The sequence below is a fragment of the Chiloscyllium plagiosum genome, chromosome 2 (genome assembly GCF_004010195.1).
Source record: "Chiloscyllium plagiosum isolate BGI_BamShark_2017 chromosome 2, ASM401019v2, whole genome shotgun sequence".
NCBI classification, from domain to species: domain Eukaryota; kingdom Metazoa; phylum Chordata; class Chondrichthyes; order Orectolobiformes; family Hemiscylliidae; genus Chiloscyllium; species Chiloscyllium plagiosum.
This window is the reverse complement of record NC_057711.1, coordinates 40,675,498-40,694,513: the sequence shown is the minus strand read 5'-3', so window position 1 is coordinate 40,694,513 and position 19,016 is coordinate 40,675,498. Positions and strand designations below refer to the sequence as shown.

Here is a 19,016-nt window from a genome sequence, read left to right as displayed (position 1 = left end):
AGTTGGGAGGTCATGTTGCTGCTGTACAGGACATTGGTTGGGCCACTTTTGGAATATTGTATGCCTATCGGAAGGATGTTGCAAAACTTGAAAGGATTCAGAAAATATTTAGAAGGATGTTGCCTGGGTTGGAAGATTTGAGCTAGTGGGAGGTTGAACATGCTGGAGCTGTTTTCCCTGCAGTGTCAGAGGCTGAGGGGTGACATTTATAGAGGTTTATAAAATTATGAGGGGTATGGATAGGATAAATAGACAAAGTCTCTTTCTTAGGGTGGGGGAGTCCAGAACTAGAGGGCATAGGTTTAGGGTGAGAGGAGAAAGATATATAAAAGATACCTAAGGAGCACTGTTTCATGCAGTGGGTGGTACATGTATGGAATGAACTGCCAGAGGAAGTGGTGGAAGCTAGTACAATTGCAACATTCAAGAGGCATCTGGATGGGTATACGAATAGGAAGAATTTGGAGGGATATGGGCCAGGTGCTGAAAGGTGGGACTAGATTGGGTTGGAATATTTGGTTGGCATGGATAAGTTGGACCAAAGGGTCTGTTTTTGTGCTGTACATCTCTATGACTCTGACATTTTATTGTCAATATCTCAGGTGCCATGCATTAAGCAGATCTTGAGCTATACCACCGATCAGCATAGATTTTATAATTTAATTTATATATGGATGCTTTTAAAAAGAACTGTGGAAATCATCAAGATTAAAAAAGGTTGAAATAAAAGGCAGGTCATATATTATACCAGCATTGGTACATATTTAAATACGAGATGGAAAAAATACAGATTACAAAAAATTTCAATTCAGAATAAACAGGGCTTGTCAACAGCTGGGTTTCAATGGATAGAAAAAAAGAGAAAAAATAGAAAGACACAAATGATAAACTTAGAGTGTATAATATAAAAGGAACCTTCAACAATTAGATTAGATTACTTAGATTACTTACAGTGTGGAAACAGGCCCTTCGGCCCAACAAGTCCACACCGACCCGCCGAAGTGCAACACACCCAGACCCATTCCCCTACATTTACCCCTTCACCTAACACTACGGGCAATTTAGCATGGCCAATTCACCTAACCTGTACATTTTTGGACTGTGGGAGGAAACCCACACAGACACAGGGAGAACGTGCAAACTCCACACAGTCAGTCGCCTGAGGCGGGAATTGAACCCGGGTCTCTGGCGCTGTGAGGCAGCAGTGCTAACCACTGTGCCACCGCGTCACCCCCAATTTGAAAGATATTGAAGTGAAACAAAGTGTAAGATTAGACAGCTGGAGTGCAAATGGAAAATGGCAATGGCATTCATACACAAATAACTAAAAAGGGTCATCAAAGAAGAGGTGGCATTATTTAAATTGAGGGTGGTCATCTTATATTTGAATATTAGGAAAAACAGAACAATAGCACTGCATTCAGTTCCTACAGCCTGCTTACTCTTCAGCATGATCAAATCATCTTAATTGTATCCAACTGTCCTGGCTTCAGATTTATTTATAATAAAAACAAGAAGTGCTTGAGAAATTCAGCAGGTCTCACAGCATCTGGGAGAGAAAAACAAAGTTTCAACTACAGGCAAATCAGTTGCAAATAGGTGCCATATCAGAAACAAAACATTCACTATGTTTCTCCCTCCATAGATGCTGCCAGACCTGTTGAGTTTCTCCAATATTTAATGCTTTATTTCCAGCATTCAAAGTATTTTGCTTTTACTCCTTATTCCTTTATTCAGAAAAATTACATCAACCTCAAAATTAATGTTAGTTAAGCTAGCATCTATTGCTTTTTGTGACACATCCACAGCTCTTTGGATGAAGAAGTCTTTTCTGACTTCTCCCCTGAATGGCCTATTCCATTTCAAGTTCAGGTCCAGATATAAATTAGTTCTATCGAACCTGTCAATTTATTTCAAAATCCTCAATCAGCTCACCCTTTAGCTTTCCAGGGAACACAAGTCCAATGCAATCTCTGGTCATAATCACAACCTTGAAATCTTGGTAGTGTTCTGATGGAACTGCTCTGCATCCCTTCCAAGGTCACTATATCTTTGCCAAAGTGCAATGATGAGAAGGGAAACATGGGTATGTTGAGCAATTGTTATATATGGCAGATGGACAAAATGGGAATGAGGAGATTGAGGCAATGCCATTGCGGGAAGTAAATACTTAAAAGGAAAATGTATTAGAAATGCTAATTCCACTAATATTAGAAAAGTCATGACTGTCAAATTGTATTTTGGCATGTAGGCTAATTGCTTGTGTGGCATGGTGTCAAAGGCCTTGCTAAAATTTAAAAATAGCACATCCACAGCATTTAGTCATCAGAAAGTCTCTTCTTTTTCTTTAAAAAGACTCCAGTGAATTTTGGATAGACAACACATGGTGACTGATTTACATCATATCGTTCCTGCAGTTGCATTACATTTTAACAACAATTTCCATTTAATTATTATTTATAGCAGTGACTTATCCACAACCTACCAGATACATCAGTAGTCCTATTTACCCCTTTCTCTCTTAAAATTGAGTTGAGATACTTTGTAAGAATCTCTATTTTCCCTCAGGCTCAAGTACACACATAAAATGTTATATCTCTTTTTAGTTTGTCTTTTCTACAAACTGATCCATATCACCATATATTTAACCAAAATGTGTCATTGTTGAACTACATTTCTGTAATAATCTGGATAGGATTACTTCCCTTGCCAATGCAGATTTCCGGATCACCAATTTTATTCTCAAGAGAGTCTTAGAATCTTAGATTCATCTACAGAACTCAGAGATAATTTTCCTCACAACCTTGACTGGGCTCATTGATTTTGCCATTAATTTGTCATGTGGTCATATCCTTACCTTCTGTAATGGGTTAATGCAAGGTCTGAACTTAAAACCTTGACAAAGCATGGATTCATCAGGGCAGGTCAATGTAGATTTGAAAAAAAAGAGTTGTTTATGCTCAAATAAATTTTCATTGTTTTATAAATCAAGATAAAGGAAATTGATTTGAATGGGTAAAAGGTGTGAGCAGTGTGCCACATTTCTCCGAACTAGGATTCTTGTACATACATGTTACGCATTTTGTTATGAATGCTGACACATGGTTTAAGGTATTCCAGTCATATTGATAGAGGCTTAGCTGGGGAACAGAACAAAATTGCAACAAGTAATATGCAGGCAAATTAACAAAAAAACCCACAGAAAATAGCACAACTATTATTATGTAACAACTTTTTTTTAGTCTTTCACTGGATGTGAGCATCACCTGCAAGGCCAAAGGTTGTTCATTCTTAATCAATAACAGATTAGAGCTAAAGTGATGTAAGGAGCAAACAGAGGTTTTGTGGTGCTTACAGAACTCTGTTGAGACATGTTTGCTTTCCATTATATAAATGATTTAGCAAGGCAAACTATAAGATGGAACACAGAAGATGGTAAGTTGTTGAATAATAAGTGGCAGAAGCAGCTCAAAACACTAAATTTAAATAGTGCATTGTGAGAAAATAAAACATGAAATAAGAACAACCTGAATTGAATGATTCCAAATGGATTTAAAAAAGACATCTAGTGTAATGCCTGGATCTTTAAAGGCAAAAGTGCAGTTAGAAAAGATTCTAAAAACAAAAATGGCAGGTATACATAAAGATATTGACTGTATTGGAAGAAAGCAAGGACATGAGAAGCAATGTATCCAACATGTAAGAAGTTTCTTTACTTACATGTTCATTCCAGGCATGCCTGGACCACCTAAAGCATTCAGCGGGGGCCTCATTCCTCCTCCGTAACTCTGCAATGATAACCAAGGGTCAGACTACCATAAAGAAAAGAAAACCAGAGAGGAAGGGGGAAAGAAAGGAAAGTAGGTTAATGATTTCCCTAGTAAAACTCGAGGAAAGTGGCCTGTGTTTGTAATATGAATAATACTGAAAGTTCAGTGGAAACTTAAAGCTTCACATCTATATCAAAGAGTGGATTACTTTTCAGTCAGGACTTTAAAGTACATGCAACATAGCCAATTAAGAATGAATATACTGCTTTTCTGGCTAATGAATATGCAAACACAATCAGCAAATAAAATGAATACAGTTAGTTACTAATTACCTGTGGTCCTAAGGGGGGAACCATACCCCGTGGAGGAGTCATTCTCTGCATTGGTCCACCCATGGTTGGATGTCCTGATTGGTAAAATATCACAAACCTGAGTTATCCCTCCCGTGGTTTATCAATTCCTTCAGAACATCACAAAGGACTACGGAAAGGTTAGTACATTTCAGTTGACTTACAGATTTCTTAAATGAGAACATGTATTTTGCAACAATAAAATCTGTAGTAAACTACGAAATGTTTGTATCAAAACAATTAATAGTATATTACACTTTATATGCAATAAATATAAATAACACAATGTGTGTAAACAAATACATATATATTAAACACAATTAAAATCAATATAAATCTAAGTGGTTTCAGCTTAAAATAGCATTGTCTAGGTGGTATTTTCTGTCACTCGTATTTGCATTATAATATTGTAATAGCATTGTAAAAGGTGTAATTCGTTATGTATCTTACAAATTACAGGTAACACATTTTGTAAATACTGTGATTAATGTTTTCTGTAAATGTCTAGTACTGCATTATCCACATAAGAGTAGATTTTTGGATACTAAAAGGACAACACAAAATGCTAGAACTATTTTCAAATAATAAAGTACCTCATCAAACCACTGATAAGAATGTCTGAAAAATGTTATAGAATTGAGCAAGGTGCTTACCTTGCTGCCGTGTTGGATCTATCCCACTGGGCAGCAATGGTTGTGTTCCTGGGACTCCTCCAAGTGACTGTCAGCAATGGGGTATAAAAAAGGAAGAAACACACTTTACCAATTAATTGATTGAACCATATAATATCCTGAGGAATGGTGACAGGGAAAACTGCAGAGAGGATGTTTACTCTTATGGAGAATTTAGAACTCTGGGCACTGTTTGAAGATCAGAGTTTGCTCATTTAAAAAAAAAGAGATTAGACAACAAAAACAGATAAATGTCAAGTGATGCAGATGGGATGAATAAACAAGGTAAGGGAATACATGAACAATAGAAGCCTGGGAAGTACACAGGATCAGAAAGACCTTGGTCTGCATGTACACGAGTTCCTTAAGGTAAGAGGGCTGGTGGATAAAGTGGTTAAGAACGCATATGGTATTCTTGACTTTATTAGTTGATGCGCAGAGTTTAAGAACAGGAAGAAACAAAAACAGAAGTTGCTGGAAAAGCTCAGCTGGTCTGGCAGCATCTGTGAAAAGAAATCAGAATTAATGTTTCAGATTCGGTGACCTTTCCTCAGAACTCTGCAGAGAAGTTGAACAGGGAGGTTATGCTAGAATTGTATAAAAATTTGGTTAGGCCATAGCTAGCGTAATGTGTGCAAAAATCTATATTGTAGTAGGCATGAGAGTGCAATGGAGAGGATGCAGAGGTGATTTACTAGGATGTTGTCTGGACTGGAATGTTTCAGTTATGAAGAGTGTCTGGACAAATTGAGTTTGTTTTCCTTAGAGCAGAGGAGATTAAAAGGGGACATGATTGAAATGTCTAAAATTGAGGGGCACAGAGAGGGTAAACAAGAGAAACCTTTCCTCTTGATGAAGGGACCAGGGGATTTATGATAAGGTGCAGAAAGTTGAAAGATGGAAATCTGTCACTCACTGTCTTTAAGTGTGATAGAGGCAGAAAAACTCTCATAACATTCAACAAGTGTTTAGATGTGCATTTGTTCTGCCAAGGCATACAACGCTATGGGCCAAGTGCTGTAAAATAGGATTAGAAGGGTTCGGTGGTTGTTTTTGACTGGCACGGACATGATCGGCTGAAGGGCCTTTCTCCTTTGGTGTTTTCAATGACAGGAACTAACTTCCAGAAAAGATGGTAGAAGTCGAATCTTTGGATTTTTTTTAAGGCAAAGGTAGATAGATTATTGTTAATTAAGGAGATTGATGGGTTATCATGTGTAGTTGGAAATGTGGATTCAAGGTTCCAATCATATCAATATGATCTTATTGAATGTCAGAGCAGACTTGAGGGACTGAATGGCCCACTCCATTTCATGTGTTCGTTTGTATGTTTGTATCTAAAAATACATTTATTTTAATTCTGAGGTGTGATTTTTGATTCAAGTAAAATCATTGTGTATGAAATTTTAGACTTTGTTTTAATTACTCTTTAATCTTTGATTAATTACATACATACAACTGTAGCCTGTACATGTATTAAACTCAAATCTACCTGCTGAGCACAGCCTCAGCAATTCTACAGCGTTGTCATCTCACCTCCAGTCTATAACCCACCTAAAAATCTAGCACCTGGAACATGGGATTACTGTACAAATCTAATATTCTGTAAGCAAGAAGTCATTGTATAAAATGTATATTTGAGTTTCTTTGATACTTCTTGCAACTTAGTTAAGATGTCAGCAAAGACATCAAAAAGATATGGAGTACCTACTGAATAGCCTTTAAAAGGCAACTCCAGAAGAGAATTAAAAATGGCAAAAAGCAGTCATATCAAGTTCAAGTGTAGCCAATGTGCACAATTACAGTATCACTATTATTGTGCACTGGGGACATTAAGAAAGTAGATGACAGAGGAACACTTTCGGAGATGGTACTTACTTTGACAGAATGTCCAAAGTGTGCAAGTCAGGAATAAAAGGCAACAACTTTGACTTTGATAGCGTCGATACTCCAAGACCAGGATGATACAAAATTGTCAGGGCATCTCTCTGATGACCTGTAACACAGCCACTCTGAACACCATGCTTTGCAGGGCAGTAGTGTAGGTGTCCCATGTACGGGCCAGAAAAATGCAGAATTGATAAAAGTTGAAATCAAGTCAGTATTCAATACTGACTTAGTACCCCATTTAATTTTCACTGGTCTCATTAATGTCCATGCTTAAACATGCAGAGTTCAATGTTGTTCAGGGTTCACCCCTGTAATCACACCACCTCCAAGGTTGTATCCTCTAACTTGCAGATGATGGGCATTTGTCTTTGCTTTTTGTTGCTGTAGAGTTAAGGGAAATACTGTGTCAACAGACGAGTTGATTGAAGTTCTTTCAAATGAAAAGTGCTGGATCTTTAGATGGAGAATTGTGGTTTTGAAAGGCCTCCGTGTATATGTCACACACACCAACTCACGGGGATTCCACTTGTATTCCGTCTGGGGTTGGAATATGACACTGTTCATATTAAGGTATCGGGGGTAAGCAGAAACGTGGAGTCAGGCCACAATTAGATAGCCATGATTTGTGAATGGCGAAGTGGGTTGAAGGAGCTGAATGGCTTACTACTGCTCTTAATTTGTATGTTCTCAAATGGGGAGTACTCAAACAGCATTCTTCCTGTTTGAAACATAGCTTAAAAGTGCCCATGGCCATGTTTCCACAAAGTGGTTACAGGATTGAGCTGCCTCCTCAAACTGGACCTACAGCCGCAGAGTAAGGCAAAGACAGCACTGCCATTTATTTTCAAAGACACTGTCATCTTCGGTTTCTAATCCTCTGGCAAGCCAGCACTATCGCATGTCCGTCCCTGGCTGCTTGCAATCAGTGCTTTGCCATTTTATAGAGGATCCTTTGCAGTTTGGTGAACAGAGCCTGCATATTTTACATTTGAATTCTCATCATGTTTCAGCACAGTTACTTTACATTCATAACAGTGACTATGTAATGTTGGCATTTTACAACTTTGCCAATTGCATAGCATCTCTGCAACATAAATTTGTAAACAGTCAGTAAGCATAAAAGGGGACATCGGAACATAACTCACTGATCAAGAAACTGACATAGACTGGGGGAACACTGATTTTTTTTTAAAATCCTGGCTGAATATGAAATAAGTTCTACCTAGTTTCACATGTCTTCTAGCCAGCAAGTTATATATCAATCATTGCCTCAAATTCTGAAATGTTATGGATTGGCATGATTGTTTGCAGAGGTTTATTTATGTATTTAAATGAAGGCCCTGCAAAAAAGGATTGTACTGAAATATAGGCAGTTCCCAGGTTGTGAACAGATTGCAATCTGAAGTCCATGCACAAGTGGATTTGTACACAGATTGGAACACAATGCAGCATAATATAAAGGAGCCATTCATCAGAACAGGAACTGTTCATATGTCGAATCTTTAAAATTACACCATTGCATAAGTGAGCATTGGTAAGTCGGATGTTCATAAATCAGAACCACCCTGTAGCAGAATAGTGCAAGATGTTCATGCGGTCTATTAAGAAATTAATTCTTTATCTCTTTTTTTATTTCATTGAAGTCACATAGTAAAAGTAGGAAAAACATTTGTGAAACCTTTGTATCCAATTTCTAGTACTCCATAAATACGAAGGAATTGCAGCATTTTCAATATCATGTCCTATATTTAAAAAATATCAGACTGCCTGAATGACATTTGGCACTATATGGGTAGAAATTTTGTCCAACTAAAAATAGGACTGAATTTCCCTGATCCTATAATGATAGGCGCAAAATCAGTGGGGCTGGGAAAATTGAGGACGCAATTTGAGATAGGCACAAGAAGCATTCCCACTCCCCAGAAATTTTCTGGGAAAAGCTTGCTCTTGGGAGGGAGGCAGTCAATTTACATAATAATGGCCCAATGCAGGATTGGCTTTGCAGCATTGCTATCATCTAAGTTTGAAATCATCCAAAACCTTGCTGCCAACTTCTAAATTCCACCAATTCCCTGTTCATGTCTCACCCCATTTAGCAGATCTACACGGACTCCTAGTTGAACAATAACTTCATTTTAAAATTCTCAATCATTATTTCTGAATCACTCCATGGCCCAGTCTCTCCATATATCCATAATCTCCTGCAGCCTGGCAATCCGCAAAGATCTCTGTGCTCCTCCAATTCTAGCCTCTTGCATATGACTGATTTTATTCATCACCGCTTTCAGTTGTCTATGGCCTAAAGCCTTAAATTCCCTCCCTAAGCCGGTCTGCCTCTCTTTTTCTCTTTCCACCTTTGAGATACTGTTTAAAACATAGCTCCTTAAATAAACATTTGGTCACCTTACACGTATTTTCTTTCATTCAAGGGATTTGGGCATTGCTGGCTTGACCAACACTCAACATTCATCCTTAATTATCTTCGAGATGGTGGTGAGCTGAAATGTGGAATTGCTTCAGTCCTCGGATATAGATGCCATTAGGAACAGAACTGCAGAATTTGATCCATAACCGGAGATATGTTTTCAAGTCAGGATATCATGTGGCCTGGAGGGCAACTTGCAAGTAGGTGGTCCCAAGAAACTGCTAACCTTATCCTTCTAGGTGGTAGAGATCCAGAAGGCATGGAAGGAACCTTAGGTGTTGTTGCAGTGTATCCAGACAATGAAGGAAGTGAATGTTGAATGGTGGTGGAGATACTTCTGAAGGAGTCTGCATTGTCCAGAGGTAGTGAGCTTCTCATGAGCTGCACTCATCCAGGCAAGAGAACAGTATTCTCACAGTCCTGACTTGAGCCTTGTAGACAATGGATAGGCACTGGAGAGATATGAGGTGAGCTAATTACTGAAAAGCTCCTAACCTCTGATCTGCTCTAGTAGCCATAGTATTTAAATGGCTGGTCCAATTCAGCTTCCGATGAATGGTAACCACCAAGTATGTTGGTACCGAGGGATTCAGTGATTGTAGTGCTACTTAATGTTGAAAGGAGAAGTTAGGTTTCTGTCTTATTGGACTTTGTCATTGCCTATATCTAGACGACACAAAAATTACTTGTTACTTGTCAGTCCAAGCCTGGCTGGGTGTTGGTCACGTCTTGTTGTATTTGACACAGGCTATTTCAACGTTTGAAGACTTGAAATTGTTTTGAACATCATACAATCATTGGTGAACACCTCCACTTCTGACCTTATGATGGAGGGAAGGTCATCAATGAAGCAGCTGACGATGATTCTGTACCCTGAGGAACCCCTGCATGATTCCCTCAGCTGAGATGATTAATATCCAACAAAGACAACAATCTTCCTTTGTATGGTTGCTGCTGGTACTACATCTACTCAAAGACAGGCCTAGGTACAGGTCAGTAATGGCAGAAAGGAGTCGCAGGGTGGGGTTGGAAGGGTGAGTAGTCAACTGAAAAACGATGTCCTCCCACCAGTTCCTCTTGTCAATGCTGTGCCCCTTAATCAGGCATTGAATGAGAAGGAGGAATATTATCGCAAACATCATTTTCTATTTATCTTCATCAACAATTAGAATGGCTACTGAAAACAGAAGGCTACATTTCTTAATCTTAAGTATGTGAAATGTCAAGATTAAAATAATTTTATGTTGAAATTTAGTAATATAATGTACAGTATTTTTATGTTGTTTTTTGAAACTGTAGTCCAACCAAAGAACTAAAATATAGCTATGATAAGTGTTTCAACACAGCAAACAGCAGTGAGTTTAAGGCTTCATAAAGTGAAGTTCCTTGATATAATGCACGACAAATATAATTTTACCTGGTTAGGTATTCTGAGGGGCGGCCTGGGGCCTCCTGGATAACGAGGTGACATGAAAGGCTGCAACAGATAAATAAATGAAAAAATGTGCTTTTTAACAAAAATAATTCAACTCTTATATCATATTTATTTGTAAGCATCCAAATCCATTTCACTTTCTACTGTTACATGGTCTTGCTGTAAAAATTATCTTCGCGAGAAAAAGGCCACTCTTTCAAATCTATTTAACATCCATCATATCTACTTAACTGCATTCAAAAGATCACTGGCCAGATTATTTTCTCCCACAAATGGTGATGCATGATCGATCACTCATTGAATCCAGAGTGCACAAAGGAACATGTATCCTTACGCCCATATGTGTTAGTCTAGAGATTTTAGGTAATAATGGAAGAGGTTCCAACTTTCTTTCTGTCATATGGCTGACCATGGCTTTCTCCCACTCTTAAAAACCTGCCAATGGCACGTATTGGAAGGATTTGCAGATTAAGAAAAACACCTATCTGAGCACACTTTGAGTGTACCTTCTTCAGCTATCAAGTCCTGGGTGAACTGAAATCTGGATGTTCTCGTTCAGAATTAGGGTCATCACTCATTGTGATGCAAGACATACCTTTCTTCTACAAGTAGGAAGCATTATTATCAGAAAGCACATGCAATATGCACCACTACAGTCCCCGGGCTTTGCATGGCTCCATTCCTAAATTTTTAAGTTTATTTGTACACGTCGGAAGAGAATAACACGCAATACAATATTGTACAGCATAAAATAACTAAGTTTAAGCAAATGTTTGCATGGTGAATCTTGAAAATTAATACTAACATAGTATATCTTTCATAAGTATGAGTGTTCCCAAGTCAGATGTTCATAAATCAGAGACTGCTTGTATAAGGTCAAACTGATATGAAACAAGCCTCTTAATTATTGCTAAGCCAATTTTTAAAAAATATATATCATTCATGGAAGGTAGGCATCACTGGATAAATCAGCATTTATTGCTCATCCCCATTTGTCCTTGAGAGGTTGGTAGTGAGTCACTTTCTTGAACTGCAGAAATCTATCAAATGTCTGTTCACTCACAATGTTTTTAGTATGCAACTTCCCTTTGCTTTAAGGTTTTGCAGTTGATGACAGTATTGACTTCTGATTCCAGAAGTCACTGCCATGCAAGGACATCGAAGGCTTACGCAGCTGGAAAGAAAACTAGAAGGAAGTCTGTTAATAAAGTGTTACAGGTTTTCAAGTATGTGACAATGAAGGAATGACAATATAGTTCCAAGTTAGGACACTGTGTGGTTTGACAGGCAACTTGCAGATAATTATGCTCTTTCTTCTGCTGGTCTTGTCCAAATTAAAAGTAGTGATGGGTTTGGAAAATGCCATCAAAGACATAAGGAGCTGTAATGCATCTTGTATATACAGATAGTGCTCCTATCGCTTAATAGAAATAATGGGGCTCTTGGGAAAAGTAAGTTTCAGGGCAGACCAGCAAAAAAAGTATCACTCTTAATTGCTCAAAAATCATCCAAAAATCTAATGCAAAATATAGCACAGCCTGAATGAAGGTTGAAATCACATTTATTAGCAAAACAAAAGTAAATTTAACAGAGTAAATTTAAAAAGTGAAAGAAAGCTGCTCTTCGTATAGTACCTCTCACAAAAAGTTGCTCTGTCAGCAGCTGACATTGCGCATGCGCAGAATGGCACAGAGACTTCGGCATGGACACCAGTGCATGTGCAGAACGGCACAAAGACTGGCACCAATGTTACGCATGCTTGGAACAGTTTGGACACTCGCGCATGCACAGAACGAAGTGCATGAACTGATCCCTGCTGGAATCATGCTATTGTCAACAAAAAGTAAAGATTCTCGAATAATAATGTTGCCTCATTCTTCAGCAACATTATAGCCAAATTGTACTACCAAACACGCTGCCACTGTGCACTGGTGGTGCAGCAAGTAAATCATAGGATCCTTAGTGTCGAAGCAGGCCATTCGGCCCATCGGGTCCACACCAACCCTCCGAGGAACATCCCATTCAGACCCACTTCCTATACCCTATTTCTGTAACCCTAATTTCCCATGGCTAACCACGCACATTCCTGGACCTTATGGACAACTCAGCATGGCCAATCCATGTAACCTGTACACCTTAGTGATTGTGGGAGGAAACCGGCGCATCTGGATCTCATCTCATTATTCTAAACTTCAGCGAGGAGAGTCCTAACTTGATACACCATTGCTCATAAGTCGATCCCTCCATACCAGTGCAGAAAATGTTCCCTGTCTCCAATGAAATGATATCTTTCTTTAAATAAGGGGATCAAGACTACTCATAGTACTCCAGATGTGGTTTCATCAGCACCTTGTACAGTTGCAGTAAGACTTCCCTATTCTCATACTCCAACTCCCTTGAAATAAAAGACAACATTCTAATAGTCTTCCTGATCACCTGCTGCACCTGTATATTAGCTTTCTGTAGTTTATGCACAAGTACCCCTAAAATCCTTTGTGTTGCATCTTTCAGCAGTTTTTCTCCTACTTTAAATAATATTCTGTTATTTTGTTCTTTCTTCCGAAATGAACAACTTCACAGTTTCCCACAGTATACTCCATTTGTAAACGTTTTGTTCACTTACTTAACCCAACATCTCTTTGCAAACTGTGTGTATCCTCTCACACCCTGCCTTTCCACCTTTTTGTGTTGTCTGCAAATTTGGCTACAGCACATTCACTTGTTTCCTCCAAGTCATTTATATTACAAAATCCAATGATTTTTGAAAAATTACAACCAACGTAACTGCTACCTCTTTTTGGATTCTAGGATGCAAGCCATCATGACCAGGAACTTATCTGCCTTTATCCTAGTGGCTTTTCTAGTACTACTTCTCTCACCATCGTGGTGGTACTTAATTTCTCCCCCATGGTTTTCATGTTAATGGCATATTCAAAGTGTCTTCCACCAGAAAGACTGAGGCAAAATATGTGTTTAACTTCTCTGCTATTTCCTTGTTCCAAAACCATCTCCCCAGATTTGTTTTCTCAGAAGCCCATGTTCACTTTGGCTTCTCTCTTCCTTTTTATATATTTAAAGCGCTCATATTGTCAATTTTTATACTCTTCACTATTTTGCCCTTGTAATTTATTTTCTCTGTCTTTATTATTTTTTCAGTTTTCTTTTACTGGATCCTGAATTTATTGTAGTCTTTGGGGCTATCACTGACTTTGACCTTGTTACATATTTCTTCTTTCAACTTAATACTCTCCTTAATTTCCTTGGTTAGCTATGGTTGGTTTATCTTAGATTCATTCCTCATTTCTAGAAAGTATTTTTGCTTGTGCCTGTTAGGTAGCAAACTGACCTGGGGAGGCAGAAAATGAATTGTTCACTGCAGAATCCTGAGCTTTGACATAACATAATGGTCACAGTATTTAGATGGATTTTGATGTTTCAGAGATAACTCCAGAATGCTGATGTGAGATGGTTCAACAGTATTAATTCCATTGAATTGCCCAGGTGTTGCAATAGGTGGAAACATGACTGCTTCAGTATCTGAGGAGTCAGGAAATGTATTGAACATTGTGCAATCCTCAGCAAAACCTGCATTGTTGATCTTATGATGGAGGGAAAGTCATTGTTGAAGTAGCTGAGAATGTTTATGTCCAGGACACTACACTGAGGAATTTCAGTCATGATGACCTGGAGCTGAGATCATTGACCTTCAATCTCCAAAACCATGTTGCCTTGTGCTTAGTATGTTTTCAAGCATTGACAAGGTTTGCCTCAATTCCCGTTGATTTCAGGTTTGCTTGGGCTTCTTGATGCTACAATGGTCAAATATTGCTTTTATGTCAAAAGCAGTCAATCTAAACGTATCTCTTGTGTTTAGCTCTTTTGCCCATGTTTAAAACAAGGTTGCAATGAGTCAAGGAGCTCAGTGACTCTGACAAACCAAACTGAGTATCAGTGAGCAGATTATTTCTGAATGAGTGCCATTTGATATCACTGTCAATGAATCCTTCTACCACTTTGCTAATAGACAAGAGTAAACTAAAGGGATTATAACTAGCTGGGTTGGATTTATGCTGCTTTTTGTTTACAGGACATACCTGGGCAATTTTCCAAATAGCTGAGTCGATGCCAACATCTTGGAACAGCTTGGCAAGGGGTGCAGTTAATGTTAATTAATTAATTATTTATAGTGTCAAACACTTTCTTTTTATCAGCTTGGAGTTTTAAAAAACAGCAAATAAATCTGTGCAAATTGAAAATAAAAAAAAACTCAAGAGTCATCTACAGTTTTAAACTGTACAACACAAACAAGTCAATATGCAAAATAAATGCAACTAAAGGTGATTTACAAATGGTTATGCCTCAACCTGTAACCAATAGCAGCAACTACAGGCCAAACAGCATGTAAATATCCAAAAACATTCCAGGCAAGGTTTTACTGTTTCTGTATAACCAAGAGTAACACTTTGTTGCATGAATTGTAGTAACAATATGGTACAAGATTAACATTAATACTCATTGCCTGGATAGGTATCTCTGCATTTTTAAAATACTTAATGACTGGAATAAGTGAACAGGAAAGGTAAATCAATAAGTTTGTTGAGTATCAAGATGCCAGTTCAAACTGATTACTCCCATTCTGTGTACATTCTATTTCCTACACTCTGCACCATAAGAGTGAGTGCAAGCAAAAGGGGAGTGTCAAGCAAGAGGGCCCACTAATATGTTCTGTCACAGCATCAAATATATTTTCATGCATAAAATATTTAGTATTTACCATTTCTAAATACTTAATCACAAATGCTAAAGCAGTTTGCTTCATGGTACTGTTCCTGAAAACCCCACACATTTTTGCAGGTTTCTGATTATTTTTACAATGTCATTGTAACAAATAACATTTAATGTTAATAAAATAAATAGCAAAAGCAACAGACAATTTTACTAAGAAATTAATTAGGCTGCTTAACCTCTCCATATGAATTTAACTAACTGGCAGCTGATCGAAAATACACAAAGTTTTTAGTTTTTTCATTAATTGGGAAAACAGCAGTCTAAAATAACACATATCCTGTAATAGATATTCTAACAGTAGTTGAGAATACATCTTTGGATGTTTATTTGTAATAGTGTCAAATAGACAATATTATTCCTGAAATTACCTTTATTTATGCAGTCTTCAATTTAAAATAGACACACAAAAATGTTAGCACATTAAAAATACAAATAAAGGGCTATTCCATAGTGAACATTCATCATTAAAATACAGTTGAAAAGACCTTTTAGATGGCCATGTTTTTAAAACTATTACAGTTAAACTTGAACCAACACTTACAACTGTAAAAATCACAAATATTTTAAAAGGCGACCTTTCAGGAATATAGATAAAATACGTTTTAGCACAGCACACCCTCAAATAACCAATTTCCATTTGCTTCCAATCACCATCAGCACTCTAAGGTCGTCCAAGATTAGGACCAGATATAATCAAACTCAAACCAAATAAACAGCCGGCAACTGTTTTCTCAGATCAACAATAAATTGGTTGTGGGTAGGGATGGTTTATGTAAATGCAGAGCTAAGTAAAAAGCTGCCAATGTTTCACTGAAGAAATGTAAACATTTTCAAGATCAGCATGCTGTTAACTTCACTTTTTCCACAATAATTAGTTATGGTAAAGGGTTTACTAGTGGCACAGATTTCATCTTCATTGAACAACTAATAGGTTGTGGACATTTTTTGAAAATGTTTTGACATTTTCTGAATGTCGCTTTGAAATACCAGCATACTAATTATAATTTTCTAATTATAAAACATTAATTTTCACCAAAGCTCAATGTCTGATGGCGGTGTTGATGTTTAGAAACATTACTTGCTAATGCTGAATTAAAATCATACTTGTTAGAATACTTGCACTGAACAACAGATCAAACAATTGATTTATCTGCCAACAGGGTATACTTAAATCAGTGTAGGTGCTAATCTAACCTGGAATAACATATATGATGTCATGCAGGAAATCTTTAGGTCTGTAGCAGTGAGAAAATGAAGATTTCTCACCAAACTAACATAAACATGAAGATCTATAACCATAAACCAATGTTTCAAATGAAAAGAAAAATTGCCAAATCAAAACAGGTTTGGTAGTGATGAATTATCAAACAATAAGACCAAGTATAAGTGCTATCAGAGCTAGTGCTCAAATAACCTTGGTTTATTTGTGCTGATTAGCTACTTGTGTCTTCCTACCTGGCTGTGAGGTCCCATCATGGGATTGCTGGGGTTGTGTGGTGGAGGCTGTGCATGTGGCGAGGGCTGTGAACCTGGTGGTCCCTAGAGATAATTGCAAACATAAATTAGCCAGCAGCACAACCTTTAACAAAATTGACCAGCTATGTCAAAAGTTTCTCAAATTGAAAATTTGTTGTACCTTTTATAAAACCTTTTTATTCTTGAGCAGTTAAGTTACATTTGAGTAAACAACTAAACCTCTGCCAGTATGTGTTCCTGCTTTTCTGAACTGTGGTAGAAATATGTTATTGGGCAGAAACCAAAGATGATTTCATCAAATTCCTAAAATAAATTGTGGAAACATAAAGATGTGCCCCACAGGTGTTGTCAACAGACCGTATTGTGATTCAGAAATAGAGGATAAATAAAATTTGCTGAAACTTGGATAATTTCTCATTGCTGGCTATAACACACCTTAATTTCCTTCTAAATGGTTCCTAATTTATGGGGCTAATCTCTCACAGAAACATTGCGCAATAAAATTATTTAGAAAACAAGATTAGATACCAATGGCCCACTGGTGATACAGAGTTATTCTACATTCTTCATGACAGACGTACAGATCAAGAGTAATCAAAATGGTCTAAAAATGTCTAACGCATAATGTGCACTAGAGCTAATGTAGGAATACTAATATGGTGATCATCATTGTTGTATGAGGGACTGAAACTTTTATTCTTCAATTCTTTGGAGAAGGAAAAAAGAATCTACTTTGAAGCACACTGACAGCTGATCAGCTTCTCATTGTCCACCAGCCAAACTTGACTCTTTTTCAATTCAAATTTGTGGAAGTGACAAAGCCTTTAGGCTTAATGATTCACTTGACAACTTGTCTAAACTTAAGCATCAGTTGAGCAGGAATTGAGAGTGTGCTGCTCTAAAATTATTCTCAACTGAATTAAACTATCACGTAATTACATGCAGTTTATTAGCATTGTTATACATAATAAATAACAGGACATGGTTTCACTGGGAGAAAGTGAGGACTGCAGATGCTGGAGATCAGAGGTGAAAAATGTGTTGCTGGAAAAGTGCAGCAGGTCAGGCAGCATCCAAGGAGCAGGAGAATCGACGTTTCGGGCATAAGCCCTCATTCCTGAAGAAGGGCTTATGCCCGAAACGTCGATTCTCCTGCTCCTTGAATGCTGCCTAGCCTGCTGCGCTTTTCCAGCAACACATTTTTCAGCTATGGTTTCACTGAGTGTGATTTTCAAATAGCTAATTTCAGATCACAGCTAGATTACCAGGGTAACCCAGTCAGACCAACCACTATGATTCCCCAAGCTACATATAGGAATAAGGGATACAACCAAGTCTTCTAAACCATTCTCTCACTCGTGGAATAATCCACAATTTACAGGGAACAAAAATAATGCTTAATGGGGCAATACGTAAATGGCAAGATCCAAATATACTTCTGTTCATTTAAATAAATCAAATTAAACCACATATTGCAGCATATAACAATTGCTACTACATGTTTTCATTATCCTGCTATTTTACATAATCAAATTATGGTCAACCCCACTTTTAATGATAGATGTTTGGAATGCTAAACATTCATCATATCTGAACATTGATTCAATGCACAGTTAAAAGCATTTTTTAGTGCCTAACATTTCTTGTGATCATACAATTTACTCTAGTCAGGACATCTACCAATCCTCCTTTTAAGCTCTTTGCAAAATGCCCAACTGCTCCATACTCAGTTGGCACCTAGTTTTCTTGCTTGCCCATCAGCCTGTCAATCAAATGGCACCGAGCCATCTAAGGTTGATGCTATCAATTATTTCACACCTGGAAGCCTATACGTATTCTTTCAGACATGGCAAAAGAGTGCAAGGCCTTTCAGTTAACTTTCACTCTTTTTTACTTAACTTTTAATCACGGCCTCCTTCTTCAAAGACTGCAATTTCCCCCCAGACGTGATCGACGATGCTCTCCACCGCATCTCCTCCACTTCCCGCTCCTCCAACCACCACCAGGACAGAACCCCACTGGTCCTCACCTACCACCGCACCAACCTCCATATACATCGTATCATCCGTCATCATTTCCGCCACCTCCAAACGGACCCCACCACCAGGGATATATTTCCCTCCCCTCCCCTATCAGCGTTCCAAAAAGACCACACCCTCCGTGATTCCCTCGTCAGGTCCACACCCCCCACCAACTCAACCTCCACTCCCG

The 19,016-nt window shown here is 37.9% G+C and overlaps 1 protein-coding gene across 9 annotated transcripts in view; it reads right to left on the bottom strand.

Moving 5' to 3' along the window:
- LOC122559094 (single-stranded DNA-binding protein 2) overlaps positions 1-19,016 on the bottom strand; it is a 378,880-nt gene that overhangs the window by 55,735 nt on the left and 304,129 nt on the right. For 4 of the 9 annotated variants that reach the window (XM_043708403.1, XM_043708377.1, XM_043708413.1 and 1 more), the window contains 5 exons: positions 16,785-16,868; positions 10,524-10,583; positions 4,774-4,840; positions 4,103-4,176; positions 3,721-3,812 (listed from right to left, as the gene is read on the bottom strand). In XM_043708403.1, coding sequence (XP_043564338.1) covers positions 3,721-3,812; positions 4,103-4,176; positions 4,774-4,840; positions 10,524-10,583; positions 16,785-16,868 — 377 coding nt within the window. The remainder of the gene's footprint in view (positions 1-3,720; positions 3,813-4,102; positions 4,177-4,773; positions 4,841-10,523; positions 10,584-16,784; positions 16,869-19,016) is intronic. The other 5 variants (XM_043708394.1, XM_043708441.1, XM_043708449.1 and 2 more) reach the window with 3 other exon arrangements.